The sequence below is a fragment of the Saccostrea cucullata genome, unplaced genomic scaffold, assembly GCF_032062105.1.
Source record: "Saccostrea cucullata isolate Sc308-1 unplaced genomic scaffold, CSIRO_AGI_Scuc_v1 ctg2109, whole genome shotgun sequence".
NCBI classification, from domain to species: domain Eukaryota; kingdom Metazoa; phylum Mollusca; class Bivalvia; order Ostreida; family Ostreidae; genus Saccostrea; species Saccostrea cuccullata.
In genome coordinates this window covers 132,361-148,360 of record NW_026924046.1, presented here as the reverse complement: position 1 = coordinate 148,360, position 16,000 = coordinate 132,361, and the positions used below count along the sequence as shown (strand labels likewise).

The window sequence follows — 16,000 nt, the reverse complement described above, 5'->3', positions numbered from 1 at the left end:
ATGAAACAGCCCCAAGTTATACCACTAGCCGCACTTCATTAAAAAATTCTTCGTGACTAGTCCATGTGATTTACACATCAGCAACAATCGACCCCTTCCCAAGAGAACACAATTGTAAATATTTATATTTTACACGTTTGAATCGACACAATAAATCAACAATATAAACAACTTGATTCAGTAGTAATCATATCATTCATTGCATTGTGACGTCACAATCGTGAAACACGACGTTTTGTTGCAGGGCGAACACAACGTTCATGTAACTGCCTAGGCCAATCAGATTAGCTTTCACTTGTGATTATTTATATGAGGTATAATAAATTGGAATATTGTTCTTTCTAAGTGATTAAATACTTATATTGTACAGACCTTTCTAAAGGTTGTTTAATAAACAAAAAAAAGTTTGCCTTGCTTTGGCATGAAAACTACATATATTGCAGTGCATTTATTCACTTAAAATAATGTTCTCCATTTTTATTTAGAAGAAACATAGTTTTCTTTTGAAACACAGTTCAACATAACCGCGTTTTAGAAGGCTTATAAAAATCTAATTATTTTTTATTAAATTGAATCAACGTAAACGTCGTAATATTTGTAGTGCACAAATGAAAAAAATTAAAGAATTTATAAAACAAAAAGAAAAAAAAAAGAAAAACAAACCAGCATTGTCAGTTTTTGTTGATTAAATTTTGCTGAGTAAGCAAAATGAATAAGTCCAGAAAAATTTTAACGTAACAAAAACATGCAGATCTAGATTACACTGTAACAATGTTCATTAACACGCAGATATGTTTGAACTGATTTTTCATAAAATCTCTTTGTCATTAGATTTTAAGAATGAGATATAAATTATATTCCTGAAACAGATTTCTTTTATTTTGTGTTTGTGTCCATGAAAATAGAAAATTAAAAATTGTTAAAAAACAGGCAAAACAAATGTGTCTAGGTCTCACTATATTCTTGTGCGAAAAGTTAGGATCAGATTTCTTTCAATTGTTATTTTTAAAAGTGCTATGATAAAAATTAATATTTCAAAAAAAGCATAGTTCGCTCGGCAACTACTCAATATGTACCTTTTTTGGTTTCCTTTTCATATGCAATAATTATCATTTGTATGTTTCATTTGATTTATAATAGTAAGAAAAGAAGACTTGCTTATTTAGCAACTTGATCTGCACATGTACAGTAAAGAGAAAAATTTAATCTCGGTTGTTAGTATTCATTGTTCCTGAATTCATTTACTAGGTATAAGTTTTGACACCAATCACAGAAGAACCTTCCTGAAATGCCAGAAGTGTAACCACACTAGTTGTGAATTTGTCGACTGCTTTCAAAAACTGAACAGTATTCTGTGCGAAAAGGTACATATTTTTGGAAATATAGAATATTTATGTTTACGTTTTCTTCCCAATTGTTCGATCAGGGAAGAAAATCCGAGAAGATTTAGAGTTTCAGTTGTTGACACATGGTATTACGTGGGAAGCAATCAAATGTATCTTTATCCCGTATGGTTACATTGAATGATGTTGATTTCTATGCAAAAAAATATTGTTTTCCTTATACATGTTTATCCAATGAAAAATTCAATTTAAGAAAAGACATTATTTTACACAGTGACTGTAGTGACATTTATATTCAGTCTTTCAATTTGATATAAATGTGATAAAAAAATAAACATTTAGAGGGATATACATGTATCGTGACACATCATTTATTTTTAATCAAGATTTTTCTGATTTTTTTTTCTTTCAGACTTCATTGGAAGAATCTACCACTGTTGACTTTCCACTGACCATTTATGAAAGTAAACACACTTATATAACATATCCTTAATAGCTTGGAGAAATATCCTTGGTCATTGATAGTAAACGTAACATCATAAGATTCACGTGTGGGAATAAATCCAAGATTTCAATTATCAATTGTTATCAATAATCAGAAATATGATGAAATCATTTGACACAGAATATTCCATACATATTGTAGAGTAAAATATGCTTTGTTTAATTTTTTAAAGTTGGTCTTCATGATATGTTTAAAGAGACCTGCGAGTTTTACTGAAGATTTTTTATGAACTATCATTTTTAAAATATTCGATCAGTGCTTACTATTAATGCAAGATATATTACTGTAGTCAGCGGTGACTCGCACAAATTGTTCCGACGAAAATATTTCCATCATGATATGTAGATACAACATTATTGTTCATGATAAGAATTATGTTGTGTATGTCATACGTTAAAGAAACCAAAAATATCGTCAAAATGTTTTTAGAAAATCACTTTCCCCCTGAAATGCAAATAAAGAATATCAATATTCCTACGCTCGCTCCCTCCTCAGCCCCCCCTTTTTTTTTTACATGTTTGATAACAGAGAATATTTAGGTCATTCTTCGATTGATATTTTTTCACCGATGAATTAATAATACTGTATCAACAATTGTATTAAGTACATGTTTATAGTCCGTTAATTATCATACAATTTTCTCTTAAAGAAAAAAAATAATCATTAGATGTGTGTGTGTGTGTGTGTGTGAGGGTGTGAGGGTGTGAGGGTGTGTGTGTGTGTGTGTGTGTGTGTGTGTATCATTTAATGACGGAATTTTAATCCCTGGCCGGATTCTGCTCGTGTGTACACTGTGTAAACTGTAGGGTATAAAATGTGTAGCAAAACACGAACCGCGTCGGAGAATTCTAAACTGAAAACCGGGTTCGTGTTGAAGTTCAGCATATCATTTTAATTATATAGAATTTTAATTATATAAGTAATATATAATTCCTGCAACAAATACATTTTTGTAATTTTCAAAACAAAAAAGAAAGGTTTTCAACTTAGATTTTTCGACCCGGCCCTGAGTTTCCTAACCCATTTTTAACACACTTTGTTGCAATTGCAAATGTTAGAACAAAATATAGTTCAACAGGTATTGTATATTTTTTATTAATCAGAATTCGTATTCATATGATCTAATTAAGAAAAGAAAAGTTTTGTCTGCCATAGTAACTTCTCGGCAAAACAAAACGTGTTTCTCCGAGCTCGATAGATGCGTTTGACAACTCCATCACAAGTGTGTAGACTAAGGCTAATGTTGGTATTGCGGACACAGGTATGTGTACTGTTTGTTAAGAAACTGGGTGACCGTAATGGTACGGACTCACGAAATTTACTCGATTTGCATAATTAAACAGTGCATTTTTTTTTTAAATTAAATTCATTATAAACACTGTTAAACATATTAAATCTAAAAGTCAAATACCTTTGGATATGGGGTAACCCATATCTATTCTTGTTAGTAGTAAATAAAACAAGTCATACGAGATGAATCTGACCTAAAGGTATGACGTAGACTTCTGCAAGGAAAAGTATATTTGCGATTTAGATAATCACTAGCCATTAACAATTTTTTACAACAGAAAAGCTTTGTACATGTAATTATGTCAACAGACTTAAATATTAGGATTAAACAAATCGTAGGAATTACAACTCAATGACACTCAGTTTGGAAGACATTTCACAAATTAACGTGTTTTCTTTCCTTTATTTTAATTTCAGATTTAGAAAATCCCGTTCCTTTGATTTCTTTGATAGTGTCGTTAGTGGTAGTCTTTATTCTTGCTATTTGCACAGCAGTTGTCGTCACTTGGTTGATTAGGTATGTATTACAGTTTAATTATAGATAATCACGACGATGGTGTGTGTACATGTATGTGCTTTTATGATTAATTAGGTATTTCTAATTCCATTTTCTAAAGTCTAAGTATTTTACAGAAAAAGGGGGATAGAAAACAAAGACAACAAGATAAATCATCAAATGTCAAACTCTATAAGTGAAAATGTTTACGTCAACGTTAATGACGACCCGAATATGATGAAATATAATTCTGAACAAAGACCTTCATCAAAACACTTTATCAGACCAGAAAATCCAGAACAAAATTTAGATAAACCATATCGGGAAACAGTTGATGATGTCTATGATCATCTCGGGGATAAGGAAACTAAACAAAACAAGAACGACAATGTCTATGATCACGCCCATTTTGCTGCCGAATCAGAGGACGGGGTGTATAATATTAGTACTAGTGGTACATCACAAAATAAATCTCAAGATGAGGCTACTTATGATCATGCCGCGTCTTACTCAGATTATGGACACCATGGTGAACAAGTCGATAAGATGGAGGATACGTACTCCAGACTTCAGATAAAATCACGGAGCGGACACTAAGGGAATACGTATTAGAAAGTTTTTTTTTCAGTTAAATAGGAACCTAAACCGTTTGACGTCAGAGCATCAGCTTTTGACTAAACAATTATACTTTCCTCAAGGAATTTGCATTCGATTCTTACTTTTGTGCAATGCATGCATTTGTGATAGAAAATTACCGGTGTATCCGGATTCACGTATGAGCGTTTGGGCACATGTTTAAATTGGAGATTTTTGACAATCTAAGAATAAAATAAAACAATTATAATTCTTCATATTTGATTAAGAATTTGTAAATAAAAGAAAAATTCTCTTGTTGATTAATAACCTACAAGGCCAATAGCAATCTCAAATGGGGAAAAAATTTCCTCAAATTTGAAGCAGGCATATTCTTTTAATATAATTATTATATTATAACTATTATTTACAATATTGTCAGTCAGCATCCTCATTTAGTCTCTGAAGACCTTTATGGCATATATTTGGACATTTTAAATCAAAAGTTTGTTTCCAAGAAAGATAGTTTCATATGAGTACTTTTTAAAAGAATCTTATGTACTAATATTCATGATTTTGGAGATTTTCTGTTTGTATTGTTTAGTTAATAAACATCCATAGATCCATTTCTGAAGAAAAAAACCTCATAAATTAATTTTTGAAAATGTAATTAAAACTTTAATGGAAAATATGTACTGACTGTATTTTGTATTGTTTATATAACAATTATATTGCAAGACAGTAGGCTTTAAAATACAGTATAATTTTAAAAATATTTCATTATTGTGCAAAAATATAGACATCAAAAGTCGGGACATGTTTGTTGAAACACCCTGTAAATGTCAATTTTAATTTCGAATTCCAGATTTACGTTTATCACGGTGCATTCAGACCAATATAAATATTATTCAATCAACTTATTAAGTAATTAAAACATGATCAGTTCTTTATAGAGAGCATCACATACACTGGACATTTCTAAAGCATCATCTGTTTTTTTTTTATTAGTAAATTGTACAATTGCATAATTCGTTACTAGGATGTCTAATATCGGTAAGTCATACAATGGTATTGAAACATGTCTTAGAGTCATTATACATGTAACACCCTTATATTAAATGACCTTTTCGTCCGAAAACGAAATTCCTAAAGTACGTGCGCTGTGCACAGTTTTTGCCTAGATATATGATGCAGGTGACTACTGATGTTGGTCAATAAGATTCCAACAAAAGCAGTCTTCCATATAAAATCACTGCTGTGCATAGGTACTAGGTGCTTAATACCAAATCCACCAAATTTACGGTTGCCCTAATTTTAAATAACAATCTTGAAACTGAAATGTTCGATTTAATTAACGCCATGGATATCTAGAGTTTATATACAGCTCATGCTGTTCAAGGCATTTTTTAAGGACATTGGCAAGGTTTCCGTATTTTGTATAGAATTTTTCAAGAACTTTTGAACAGGTTTAATGGTACCAAACATGTTCAATTCAGATCCTTTTTACCCATCAAGCCAGCCTTCCTTTAAAGGTTTTGTCAAATCAATGTTTTTACAATTCTCAATGCATTCCCTATGTAAAATGTTGATAAAATGCATATGGTCCTATATTATTTTTAACCATAAGTTTTTTCTAAAACCCATTTATTTCATAAAGTTTACACATAAAATACATTGTTGAATCTTCATTTCTGATGACAAACATATACTTTGGCTCAAATTGCAAATATAGAAACAAAACACAGAAATACTAGCACTTTTGTTTGATTTTGAGTTACTTCCCTTAACATCTAATTATTATTCATAATGATCAAGAGACTGGTTGTTTGTTTCTATACTATAATTTACTTTATTTGAAAGGAACTGTCGTTAAACATTTTGGCAAGGATTTATTTAATATTAACTTTTAATGATGCCTCCTTCACAAAACCTATAGAATCGTTCTCATCTGGTCTACCTAGCTATCACCACTTTCAGCATAATTATGTCACTTCTTTTCACTTCCCAGCATACATGTACTTATTCTAAATGACGGCCTGTTGGCTGTCTGCCCCCTCAGCACAATGTAAACAAACCCATCTCTGCTATTCTTTTCTTACTGTAGAGTTGAATATATCAGATTAAAAAACACACACGTGCTTTTGTTTACCTCTCAGTCTGTAACACACGCTTTATTGGTTTTCACCGCCTAGAGAATTCCATACGGGAGATCACTCTCAATGACTATTTCTATAAATGAAAAAACCTGGGTATAAACCTTTTTTCTCCGAAAACCCTGCGTTGCCAATGACCTTAAGCTCACATGTATGGTTTTTCACACAAATTAAGGTCACATATAGAGGCGACAAAATATACTATGTAAGTGATTGTTTACAGTATTTACATTTTATTTCACTTATTAAAAACAGAATTCACAATTCAGAACTGGTAGGACTTTTATATACTCTTAGTTGATAAATTACAATTATTCCCAAATGAATTTTTGTCCCCCGCTTGAAAAGTGGGGGATATTAATTTGGGTCTGTCCGTCCGTCCGTCTTTCTGTCTGTCTGTAATGCTTTCGTTTCCACACGATATCTCGAGAACCCTTTGAGCTTTCGCAATGAAATTTTGCAGAGCAGCTCCCTATGGACTAAAGAAGAACCCTATTGATTTTGAGGTCAAAAGGTTAAAGGTCAAGGTCATAAATTTGCAAATTCTGTCTGTTATAACACTTTCGTTTCCGCGCGATATCTCAAGAACCCCTTGAGCTTTTGCAATGAAATTTTACATAACAACTCCCTGTGGCCTAAGGAAGACCCCTATTGATTTTGAGGTCAAAAGATCAAAGTTCAAGGTCGTAAATCTATATATTCTGTCTTTGTGTAACACTATTGTTTCCGGGTGATATTTCATGAAGACTTTGAGCTTTTGCAATGTAATTTTATTCCAAAACTCCCTTGGACCTCTCTCATCCCTCTCAAAGTGTCCCGCCCCGTTTGTTTTATTGTATTACATGTCGCTATTTTTAGCAGAGTCGCATGAGGAGAGTTATTACGTATAAAATAGGTTCGCGGCGGACTTTATATTCTTAATACAACTATTAGAACTGTTTAATAAAGACTAAATTAGACACCATGCATTGTGTAAAATTTTGACAATATCGAACGTGAATGTGTACATGTATGTACATGTATGTGACTTAATGTTTTCATATAATTTTCCACAATTGGAAGCGATTCCGTGGTCTAGTAGTATGTTTCTCGCTTATTGTGTGAAAAGTCCCGGGTTCGATACTCGGACGTTCCTTTTTCTTTTTTCCCGAAATACTTTTTTTTTACTAAATGATAATATTCGGCATTTGAAATGAAAAATTTATGAGGTCTGGCTTGTACAAACTCATAAAATCATCATTACAGTGTGATAAATATTCCATATAAAAAGGATCTTCTATACATATAATAAAGAATAAGCAATCAAATCTTTATATCCATATAGGCATATTTTATTTGTTTCAGTATACATATATACATTTAACAATTCTACAAATTCAGTCAGAGGGATCCGACCCCTCCCCCCCCCCTTCAACCGAACTGCGCATGGTTTACTTTTTCCATAAGCGGGGGGCACAAATTCTCTGAATTAGCTTGTTATGGTTTCTTTCCAATTGCATCCGTGGTATTATCCATTCTTTTGAAAGCAGTGGCATTTTGCAGAAAATTAGGAATAGGCACAGCATTGTTCCCGTTACTTGTATTTTTCTGTACATGCTGACTCTATAGCGCACAATGATAAAAGTATTTTTCATCTATTCAACTGCTTTCTATGTTAAAAAGCAGACATTTTTCCGAGTTAACTTTCTAAAATCTAGAATGCTGAAAGATCTATCCTACTGCAAAATTTTAAAGTTTCAAACCGTAAATGTAAAAGAATTTTCATTTCAATAAAAAGAATTTGCTATTTAAAAAGATGAACAATGCTTTATTATCCAAGCTACGTATTGTCGTGGTTTCTTTCTACAGTGTTGTCCATTTTCGCGGTATATTTCGACAAAACCAAGACGAGTATGGTAAATGTGCAAAGTATTTTTAAAAATACTCACCTTCAAGAAGCTAATCTAAAAAAAAATCAATTACATGGTTTCAAAGAAAGTTCGTTTTATTCAACTTGTATAAACCTATGGTAGATACATATACAATGTAGTTGTTCCGTCGTATAATTTACTCATACATTACTTTTTAAAAAATGCTCTTTTGAAACATAATATAATAATGTGAATGGACATTTATCCTTGACATTATATATAACACAATTCAGAGTTATGTTGCCGTACTGAAGTTCGCTATTTTAGTAAAAGAGGAATGTGACCTTAATTCGTGTGAAAAACCAATGCATGTGAGCTTAAAAAGTGCGTTGAGCTATACATGTATGCTATTTTTTTTTTACTTTTTTTTTTTACTAAAACGTGACACAATTTCGAAAGTGAAAGTCATTTTGCTTTCTATTTTTTAGCCCATTAATGTGCACTGTGAATTGTTCACTTGTACTTGAGCATTTACACATAATATTTTTAATATTTAAATGCCTTCTTTAATTTTGAGTTTGGGGTAAAATTGTGTAACACAAATGGAGTTCTTCCCTAAAGTGGTAAAATTCTTTTTGTCTGGTTCGATTCTCATGTGAGGTTCAATTCGTTTTCTTTTATAGGTTATTTATCATGACCCAAAAATCCTTGACCTGCAGAAATGACAATGAAAATTCTGTTAGCATCCTTCTCTTTGTTAAGAGTGTGAATGCAATGGTCGGTAAAATTATTTCAAAGTCCTATAGCTATATAGTAATCTATTATTCTATTAAATAATGTACAATGTTTATGGCTCAAATCATATGAAATTTATGTAAATGATGTTTATAATCTTGTAAGTCTTGCCTTTCGTGTGGACATGAGGGTCGTACGTCCTGTAAAACGTAAGGTTTTCGACTTATAAGGCAAGCCTTACGGCCTTTATAGAGCTATTTTTTCTCAAGTGATGTCATACAAATTCTTCGTTGTACAATGAAGCGCATTGAAGTGGTAAAATTTTCCATTTGGATGAAACGTTCTGAGTCATGCTTTGACCGTCAATTATAACAGAACGACACGCCCATTTCTTTAGAAACGAGAAAGAAATATTCGTCGTAATGTTTTAGGGCACCCCACTTTCCGCGACAAACAACATGAGTTACACTAAATTGAAGATTTTTAAGTAAATAAAAAATATAGAGAGAATCCCCGCTTTTGTAAAACACGCATTGCAACAAATTTGTACATAATTATGATTTTATCATGTTTATTGGAGTTAGCATAACACATGTATCGGTCGCACACGTGCCTACTCGGTGTTTATGCAGTCCGTCAATTTGATTGGCTACTATATTTATGGAATACCTGTTCTACAGGTATTCGATTGAATCATTTGACCGATTTTTCCTTTCTAAAGAAATGGGCGTGTCTTAAGATAGCTCAAAACGTTCCATCCAAACGGAAAATTTTACCACTTCAATGCGCTTCATTGTATTTCGAGTTTCGAGTGTTATATATATGCGCAAAATCTTATGATCAGAGTAAAAACTATGTAAACTCTTTATTTAGGTAAGGAAGATACAGCACACACCCTCTGAATTCCAATTAAATTCCCTAGAAATTTCATGAGAATAATTACAAATAATACATTAATAAAAGGTGATTAATAAAGAATGGAAATGTTCAGCATATGTTTTAAAAATGTTAGAATTATTATGTTTTTTTAACTAAAAGTTAGCTGAATAACTTTAAAGATGAAATCTTAATTGTTCATAGGTATAGGTTAACGTCACCTGTAAAGGCAAAAATGTGATTGACAATATATATGTAGTTTTTAGAGAGGGTTGTAACATAAAGGGTACTTAAGTCTTAGACCATACTAACGTAGGACTTAAGTACAGTCATAAACTTAAGACCGTAGCTAGAAGCGTGATTAGATTCGACAATCTTAGCAAAACTTAAGCACTCGATCGCTAGAGGTGACTTACATAATGTACGTTTAACTTAACATCTTAATATACACATATTTAAGAAAATTTTAAGACGAATTTAGAGGTTTAAACATTCTTCTATTCCTATCATGTACACGAAGGAAAATGAATATATAGCGGCATATTAAGAATTCTAGTCCGGGGGGGGGGGGGGGGAGTGGTTACTAATCACTAATTCCAATATCATTCTCAACGTACATTACCATGAAATATATCGATTGAAGATACATTTTATTTTGCAATTCAATTCGATTTATTCACTCAAAACCATGTGAATGGTACATGAGGTACAAAAACATATATAACATATACATATAATACAGTGGGTCTAGCAGAAGGTGATAATCAACTAAGGGGATTAACAAACAATATTATTAATTTTACATGTAGAAATAAATGTACATAATTTTTTTAAAGAATCAACACCATTTTGGCACATAACTTCACAAAACTTGATAATATTTGGATTAGAACATTTTTTTTTTCCTCAGTTGGTTTAAAGCACTACATTCTAAGATGTAATTATGATATGGGTGCGTATCATTACCGCTACATTTTCAAATTTTTCATTACCGCTACATAGTCATTACCGCTACAAAAAACCTTACATTACCGCTACATGAAAAAGTATACATTACCGCTACATTGCCTCTTTCGTTAACCAGCCACTTACCGGTATGCGTGTACAGTACAACCTATACATGTATAAGACCAGCTTCCCTGCTCACCACGGGGAGTAAAAGTAAGACTTTGAACAGGATGGGTTTTTTTTTTATTAAAATCAATTTTATTAAATTTCATAAAACACACAAAAAAATTAAAATCAAGCACTGTTCATAGAAAAAAATCTATAAATGACCGTCCAATGTGCTTCCGAATACGCATCAATCACAAAGCACTCTTCAACATCTCAAGGATCCAAAACCCCAGCCAAAAAACTTTCAACGACTGTTCATATTCTGTTGATTAGAACTCATATACAAAACCGGTTTATTCCCTGAACTTCTACTCATTATAAAATTATTTAATTATCACACTCAATTAAGAGGCCCTCTAAGGGGTACAGGTAGAGTTAACCCGTGTTACCTTGATGTGATTAAATACTTTAATATTTACAGATAAACTTTTGTACGAGGGTCATTCAAAAAGTTCGTAGACTTTTGTCATAACTTTTTCATTTAACGTCATATTTAAACCAAAATTGGTACATATATTTTAACTATAGCTCAAATATTTTGACCAAAGAAATTGGAATATGTCTTTATGTTTGTCAAAATTATCAAAGATTTAAGACAGCAAAAATGGGGTCACGGAGCAGGGTCAAAATTGAGTTATTGACTGATTATCCACTTTTCATATCTGTAGCCATACCTCTTGAAAATTGTCCTTAAATGAAATAAAATTTACATATTTAAATTAACTATTGTTCCATTTCTTCAAAAGCAAAAAGTTAATGTAATACATTGCTTTGTTTAAAAGATATCCATTTCTATAGACAGATAGTCTTGATATAAAAAAGCAAAAAATCATGACGTTGAAGGACGTCACGGAGCAGCGAGTAGCAATATAATTTTGTTTTGCATTTGGAAACTCTTAAAACAAACTCCGAAAATGCTGGAGAGACCAGGAAAAATACATAAAATGAGCCGTGTATTTGTTTTTTAATGGAACAGACAATTTTGAGGGGTAAAGACTTTAAATTTGGCGATGGGCGTTCTGCAAAAAACAGATTATAGTTCAAAATCTTTTCAAAAGAGTTAGTAACGTCATGAAACGTGACGTGCGCTTCACTGTTGCGGAACCTGTAAGAGCAGAGTTACATGGTAAAGGATTTAAAAACATTGACAATCTTATTTAAATTATACTCAAATTATTGATAGCATACTAGGTGTCAAGTGTTGTGGAAACGTTTTAATGAATGAGGAATACGATACAAACCATGTATAAAATGAAAAGGCACTGTGAGTTTGAGAAATGTTCTTTAACGTTGTTTTTGACGTTACACTGTTTTTGACCGTGCTCCGTGGCGACAAAACATGTTACATTTAAAATTGTCTAGTATATGTTCCGTTTAATCAAATAGAATGAAACTTCGGAAATCTATAAAATATATCTTTTTACATTTAAAAATGTACTGATATTAAGATTTGTAAAAACAATGTGATGATAAGGAACCTTGTCTACGTATTTTTTGAATGACCCTCGTACTCAAGTTCAAGTTCAGTTAATTCACCCAAACTAAAATATTTTTAAAATCTGGAGTTCATTAATTCATGTACCATAAATAAAATTAAATACTTGATATATGTAATTGAAAGCACCAAACAAATATTAAATTTTGTTCATACAATAAATATTTTTTATTAAAAAAAACTATTTTTAAATTCGAAAAAGAAACAGTATTACACAAGACATGTAAAGAAAATTTTTGACAACTTATCTTCAAAAATAATTTCAAAAATCTAATTTAATTGGGGGTGGGGTGGGGATTTAAGAGGCCTTATTTTTTAAGTTTTAAGCTTGCCGTTAATAAAGGTACAATATTAACATCTAATAAAACAAGTCACGAAAAGCCAGACAAGCAGTGTTTTTCATGGTTGCTAAAATTATTTATGAAAAATATACACCTATTGATATGGATAAAATCTTTAAAAAAATAATAATAAAATTTTGCTGTAGAATTCCTCCTTTAATAAGTACTGGTATAGATAATTCAGGTAAACTCTACCTGTACCCCTTAGAGGGCCCCTTAATTTGAGTGTGATAATTAAATAATTTTACAATGAGTAGACGTTCAGGGAACACACCACAAAACCATACCTGGCTAAATCGATGTATGTAGCGGTAATGGGTTGTTTTTGGATGATTCAATATGTAGCGGTAATGAGTTGTTTTTTGCCGGAAAAATGTAGCGGTAATGATCGGTCGAAAATCTGAAAAAAATGTAGCGGTAATGAGCTGGAATTTTAGGCAATGTAGCGGTAATGTTGACCTCCCTATGATATTCATCTCCTATCTGGTCACTACTGCATACTGCATAAGCTACGAACTCTTTCATATCTCTGAGTACCATTCCATCTAGCTGTTTCAATTGGAAGGTGGTGATTTGTGGTTCTAAACTTAACTAATGTTTAAATTAATCTTGCCTTTTATACCATGACACAATGATGCATCATCTACGTCATATATACATGTATATCATGCATTTCGTAAAACTTCAAAAACTATTCTTTAAAGTCGCTTCATCTGAAACAGGCACATATTATCTTAAACAATAAAACTATGTCATTACATAGATAATATATAAAAATTAATTATAAGATTGATTTTATAGTTTATTACAACAATCCTTACATGGAAAACATCTATTAGACCAAAAATCTTGTTGACAAACAGCAGTTCCTGACGGGAAGTTAAGATCTGTTTTGAAGTCACCTTTGAAAAAAATACTTTTATCGGTTATATCTAATTAAGAAGAAGAGAATTCAAACCCGAGTATTTTTTTTCCATTAGTAGAATCCTAAGTCATGATATATCTTTTAAAAATTAAGAAATTAATTGAATATTATCTATAGTAATTTTTATATTAATATGCATTTTTACAGAATAAAGGAAAATCAGATATTTTTAAAGATTTCTTAAAAATGGAGTTTAGTAACGAGGGAGAATATTCCCCGTGTACACTTTGTTGTGGAAAAATTATGCTCGGGTTTGTTCTTCATGAGTTATACATATAAGCGATAAATTTTATTTTTTCGAAGGTGATTTCACGCAATGTCAACAAATGTCAACAAAGGATTATTTTTTGTGTTACCTAACAAAAATTATTTTTTTTAACTTTTGAATTTTGATATCATTAAAAAGAAAAAGACTTTGGGGATATACCCCTGCGAGACGATCATGAATAATTCATGAATTTCCTTGAATTTTTCATGAATTTTATTCATGAAATGTTCATGAAATGTTCATGAAGATCCTATGAACTTATTATTGGACATTTTCAAATCATGAATTTTTATTCATGAAAGAAAATTGATGAATATTCATGAATTTTTTTTTTCATGATAATTCATGAAGCGTCATATTCATGAAGATTCATCATTTCAAGAATGTCCAATAATAAGTTCATTGCATCTTCATGAACTATTCATGAATAATTTGATGAATTTTTTCAGGAATGTTCATGAATGAATAAAATTCATGAACCATTAGCATTCAAGAATATTCTTGCTTATTTGTAAATAAAAAATGCAATATTATTATTCATGTTTATTCATGAAAATGCATGAAGTCATGCTAAAAAAGTAACAGTAGATGATTTATAATACAGCACAGAAATGTTGTTTGTTTTCCAACCTTGGCAACAAAATCTTTGTTAAAAAAACTTAAAATAGACAATTCTGACACATTAAACCATAGTAAATGAGTAATGTAGTTCATTCCTGGTAAAAGTATAAAAAATTTCAATTCAAATGCAACTCTTTGCAGAATTTTTAACCTTACTTGGTCAAAAGGAGAGGGGGATCCTTCCTCAGCATGTTTCAAATTGTGTTTTAATGCCAGAAATTGAACAGTTTTTAATTCCAGTCTAGGAGAAAAGTTTGTTCAGCACCAGGGTAACAGTTTTCAGTGCTTTCAAGCAGTTTGAGCGGAGATGGTCAATTCAAAAATCCTTATTGTCTCTCCATGTGGAATTTCCAGAATTTCATCATTTGGATCCTTTGATTGAATATCATTCATATTTTCATTTCTTTTTAGCCGGGCTTATTGCTCAAAGAGCAATTGCCGGCTTATGTGATCCTGTTCAAGGCAGGATGTTGACCCCATAGTCGCCATTTTAAAGTTACGTGCAAAAATTCTTACTCTCAACCGCTTTTGAGATAATACAAATGCTAAATAAAGCAACAAAAATAAAACGAAGTTTTATCTATATAAAATAAACATTAGTAGTAATGACTTTGAAAACTTCATAAGTCAAAGAACATAGTTCATTAGCGTAAGGATTTTTGATAATCAGTGTTACCGTAGTTCTCTACACATACAAGGTAAAGCAGGAGAGGGAACCAGACTGGCCTGTTTGTTTACATGCAGCTGCAGTACCAGATTAATTCTGATTCTGACAAAATCGGACCGTGGTATTAGGATTGAAAAACTCACTGTCAGTGTCTTACCATTTATATTGATAGTTTTAAAATAATTTTTTCATCAGAATATAAACGTGATTCATGTAAGAAATCCATTCTACTCTGTAAATGAGCCCGGCTCTCTGTACTTCTGAGTACTTTGATTTTCTTTCTTTTTCAAGAGCTCAGATTTTTGTGCAGCCAGAGTTTCTTGTCTTCTGCTCATCAACATTTGTGAACTGCTTCTCTTTTTCTTTCAAAAAGAAAGATTTTCTGAAAGTACCCATGATTGTAAAACATAAGACTTTTTTGTATTTTCATGCATTTTAGTTTCATTTAATTTTGCATCAGAGACACTTCCAAATTAAAACATTCTGAGTGGAATTTAAGCCTATTTTCTTGGACCACCATTTTGTAGATCAATCAGGCCAATGAATGTTTTGAGTCTCAGTCTATAATTAATGTATGTTATATGGTTGGATCCAAACTCAAAGCAAAGTTAGACAAAAATTGCATTAAAAAAAGAGACCTATTAATTTATCATAATGTGCTTTAATTAGTTGTTATTTTACAAATAGACAGTAACATTTACAGACAGAATTCTGATTCAGTGATTGCCTCCATTTTTTGTCACTCA

The 16,000-nt window shown here is 31.4% G+C and overlaps 1 protein-coding gene across 4 annotated transcripts in view; it reads left to right on the top strand.

The window, feature by feature from the left end:
• Nucleotides 1–4,669, top strand: part of LOC134265557 (uncharacterized) — a 30,775-nt gene extending 26,106 nt beyond the window's left edge. For 2 of the 4 annotated variants that reach the window (XM_062747779.1, XM_062747780.1), the window contains 4 exons: nucleotides 1,249–1,364; nucleotides 1,756–1,807; nucleotides 3,556–3,655; nucleotides 3,772–4,666. In XM_062747779.1, the coding sequence (XP_062603763.1) occupies nucleotides 1,249–1,364; nucleotides 1,756–1,807; nucleotides 3,556–3,655; nucleotides 3,772–4,231 (728 nt within the window). In that variant the 3' untranslated portion in view covers nucleotides 4,232–4,666. Of the gene's footprint in view, nucleotides 1–1,248; nucleotides 1,365–1,755; nucleotides 1,808–3,555; nucleotides 3,656–3,771 lie in introns of all 4 variants that reach the window. The other 2 variants (XM_062747781.1, XM_062747778.1) reach the window with 2 other exon arrangements.
• Nucleotides 4,670–16,000: the final 11,331 nt, after the last annotated feature.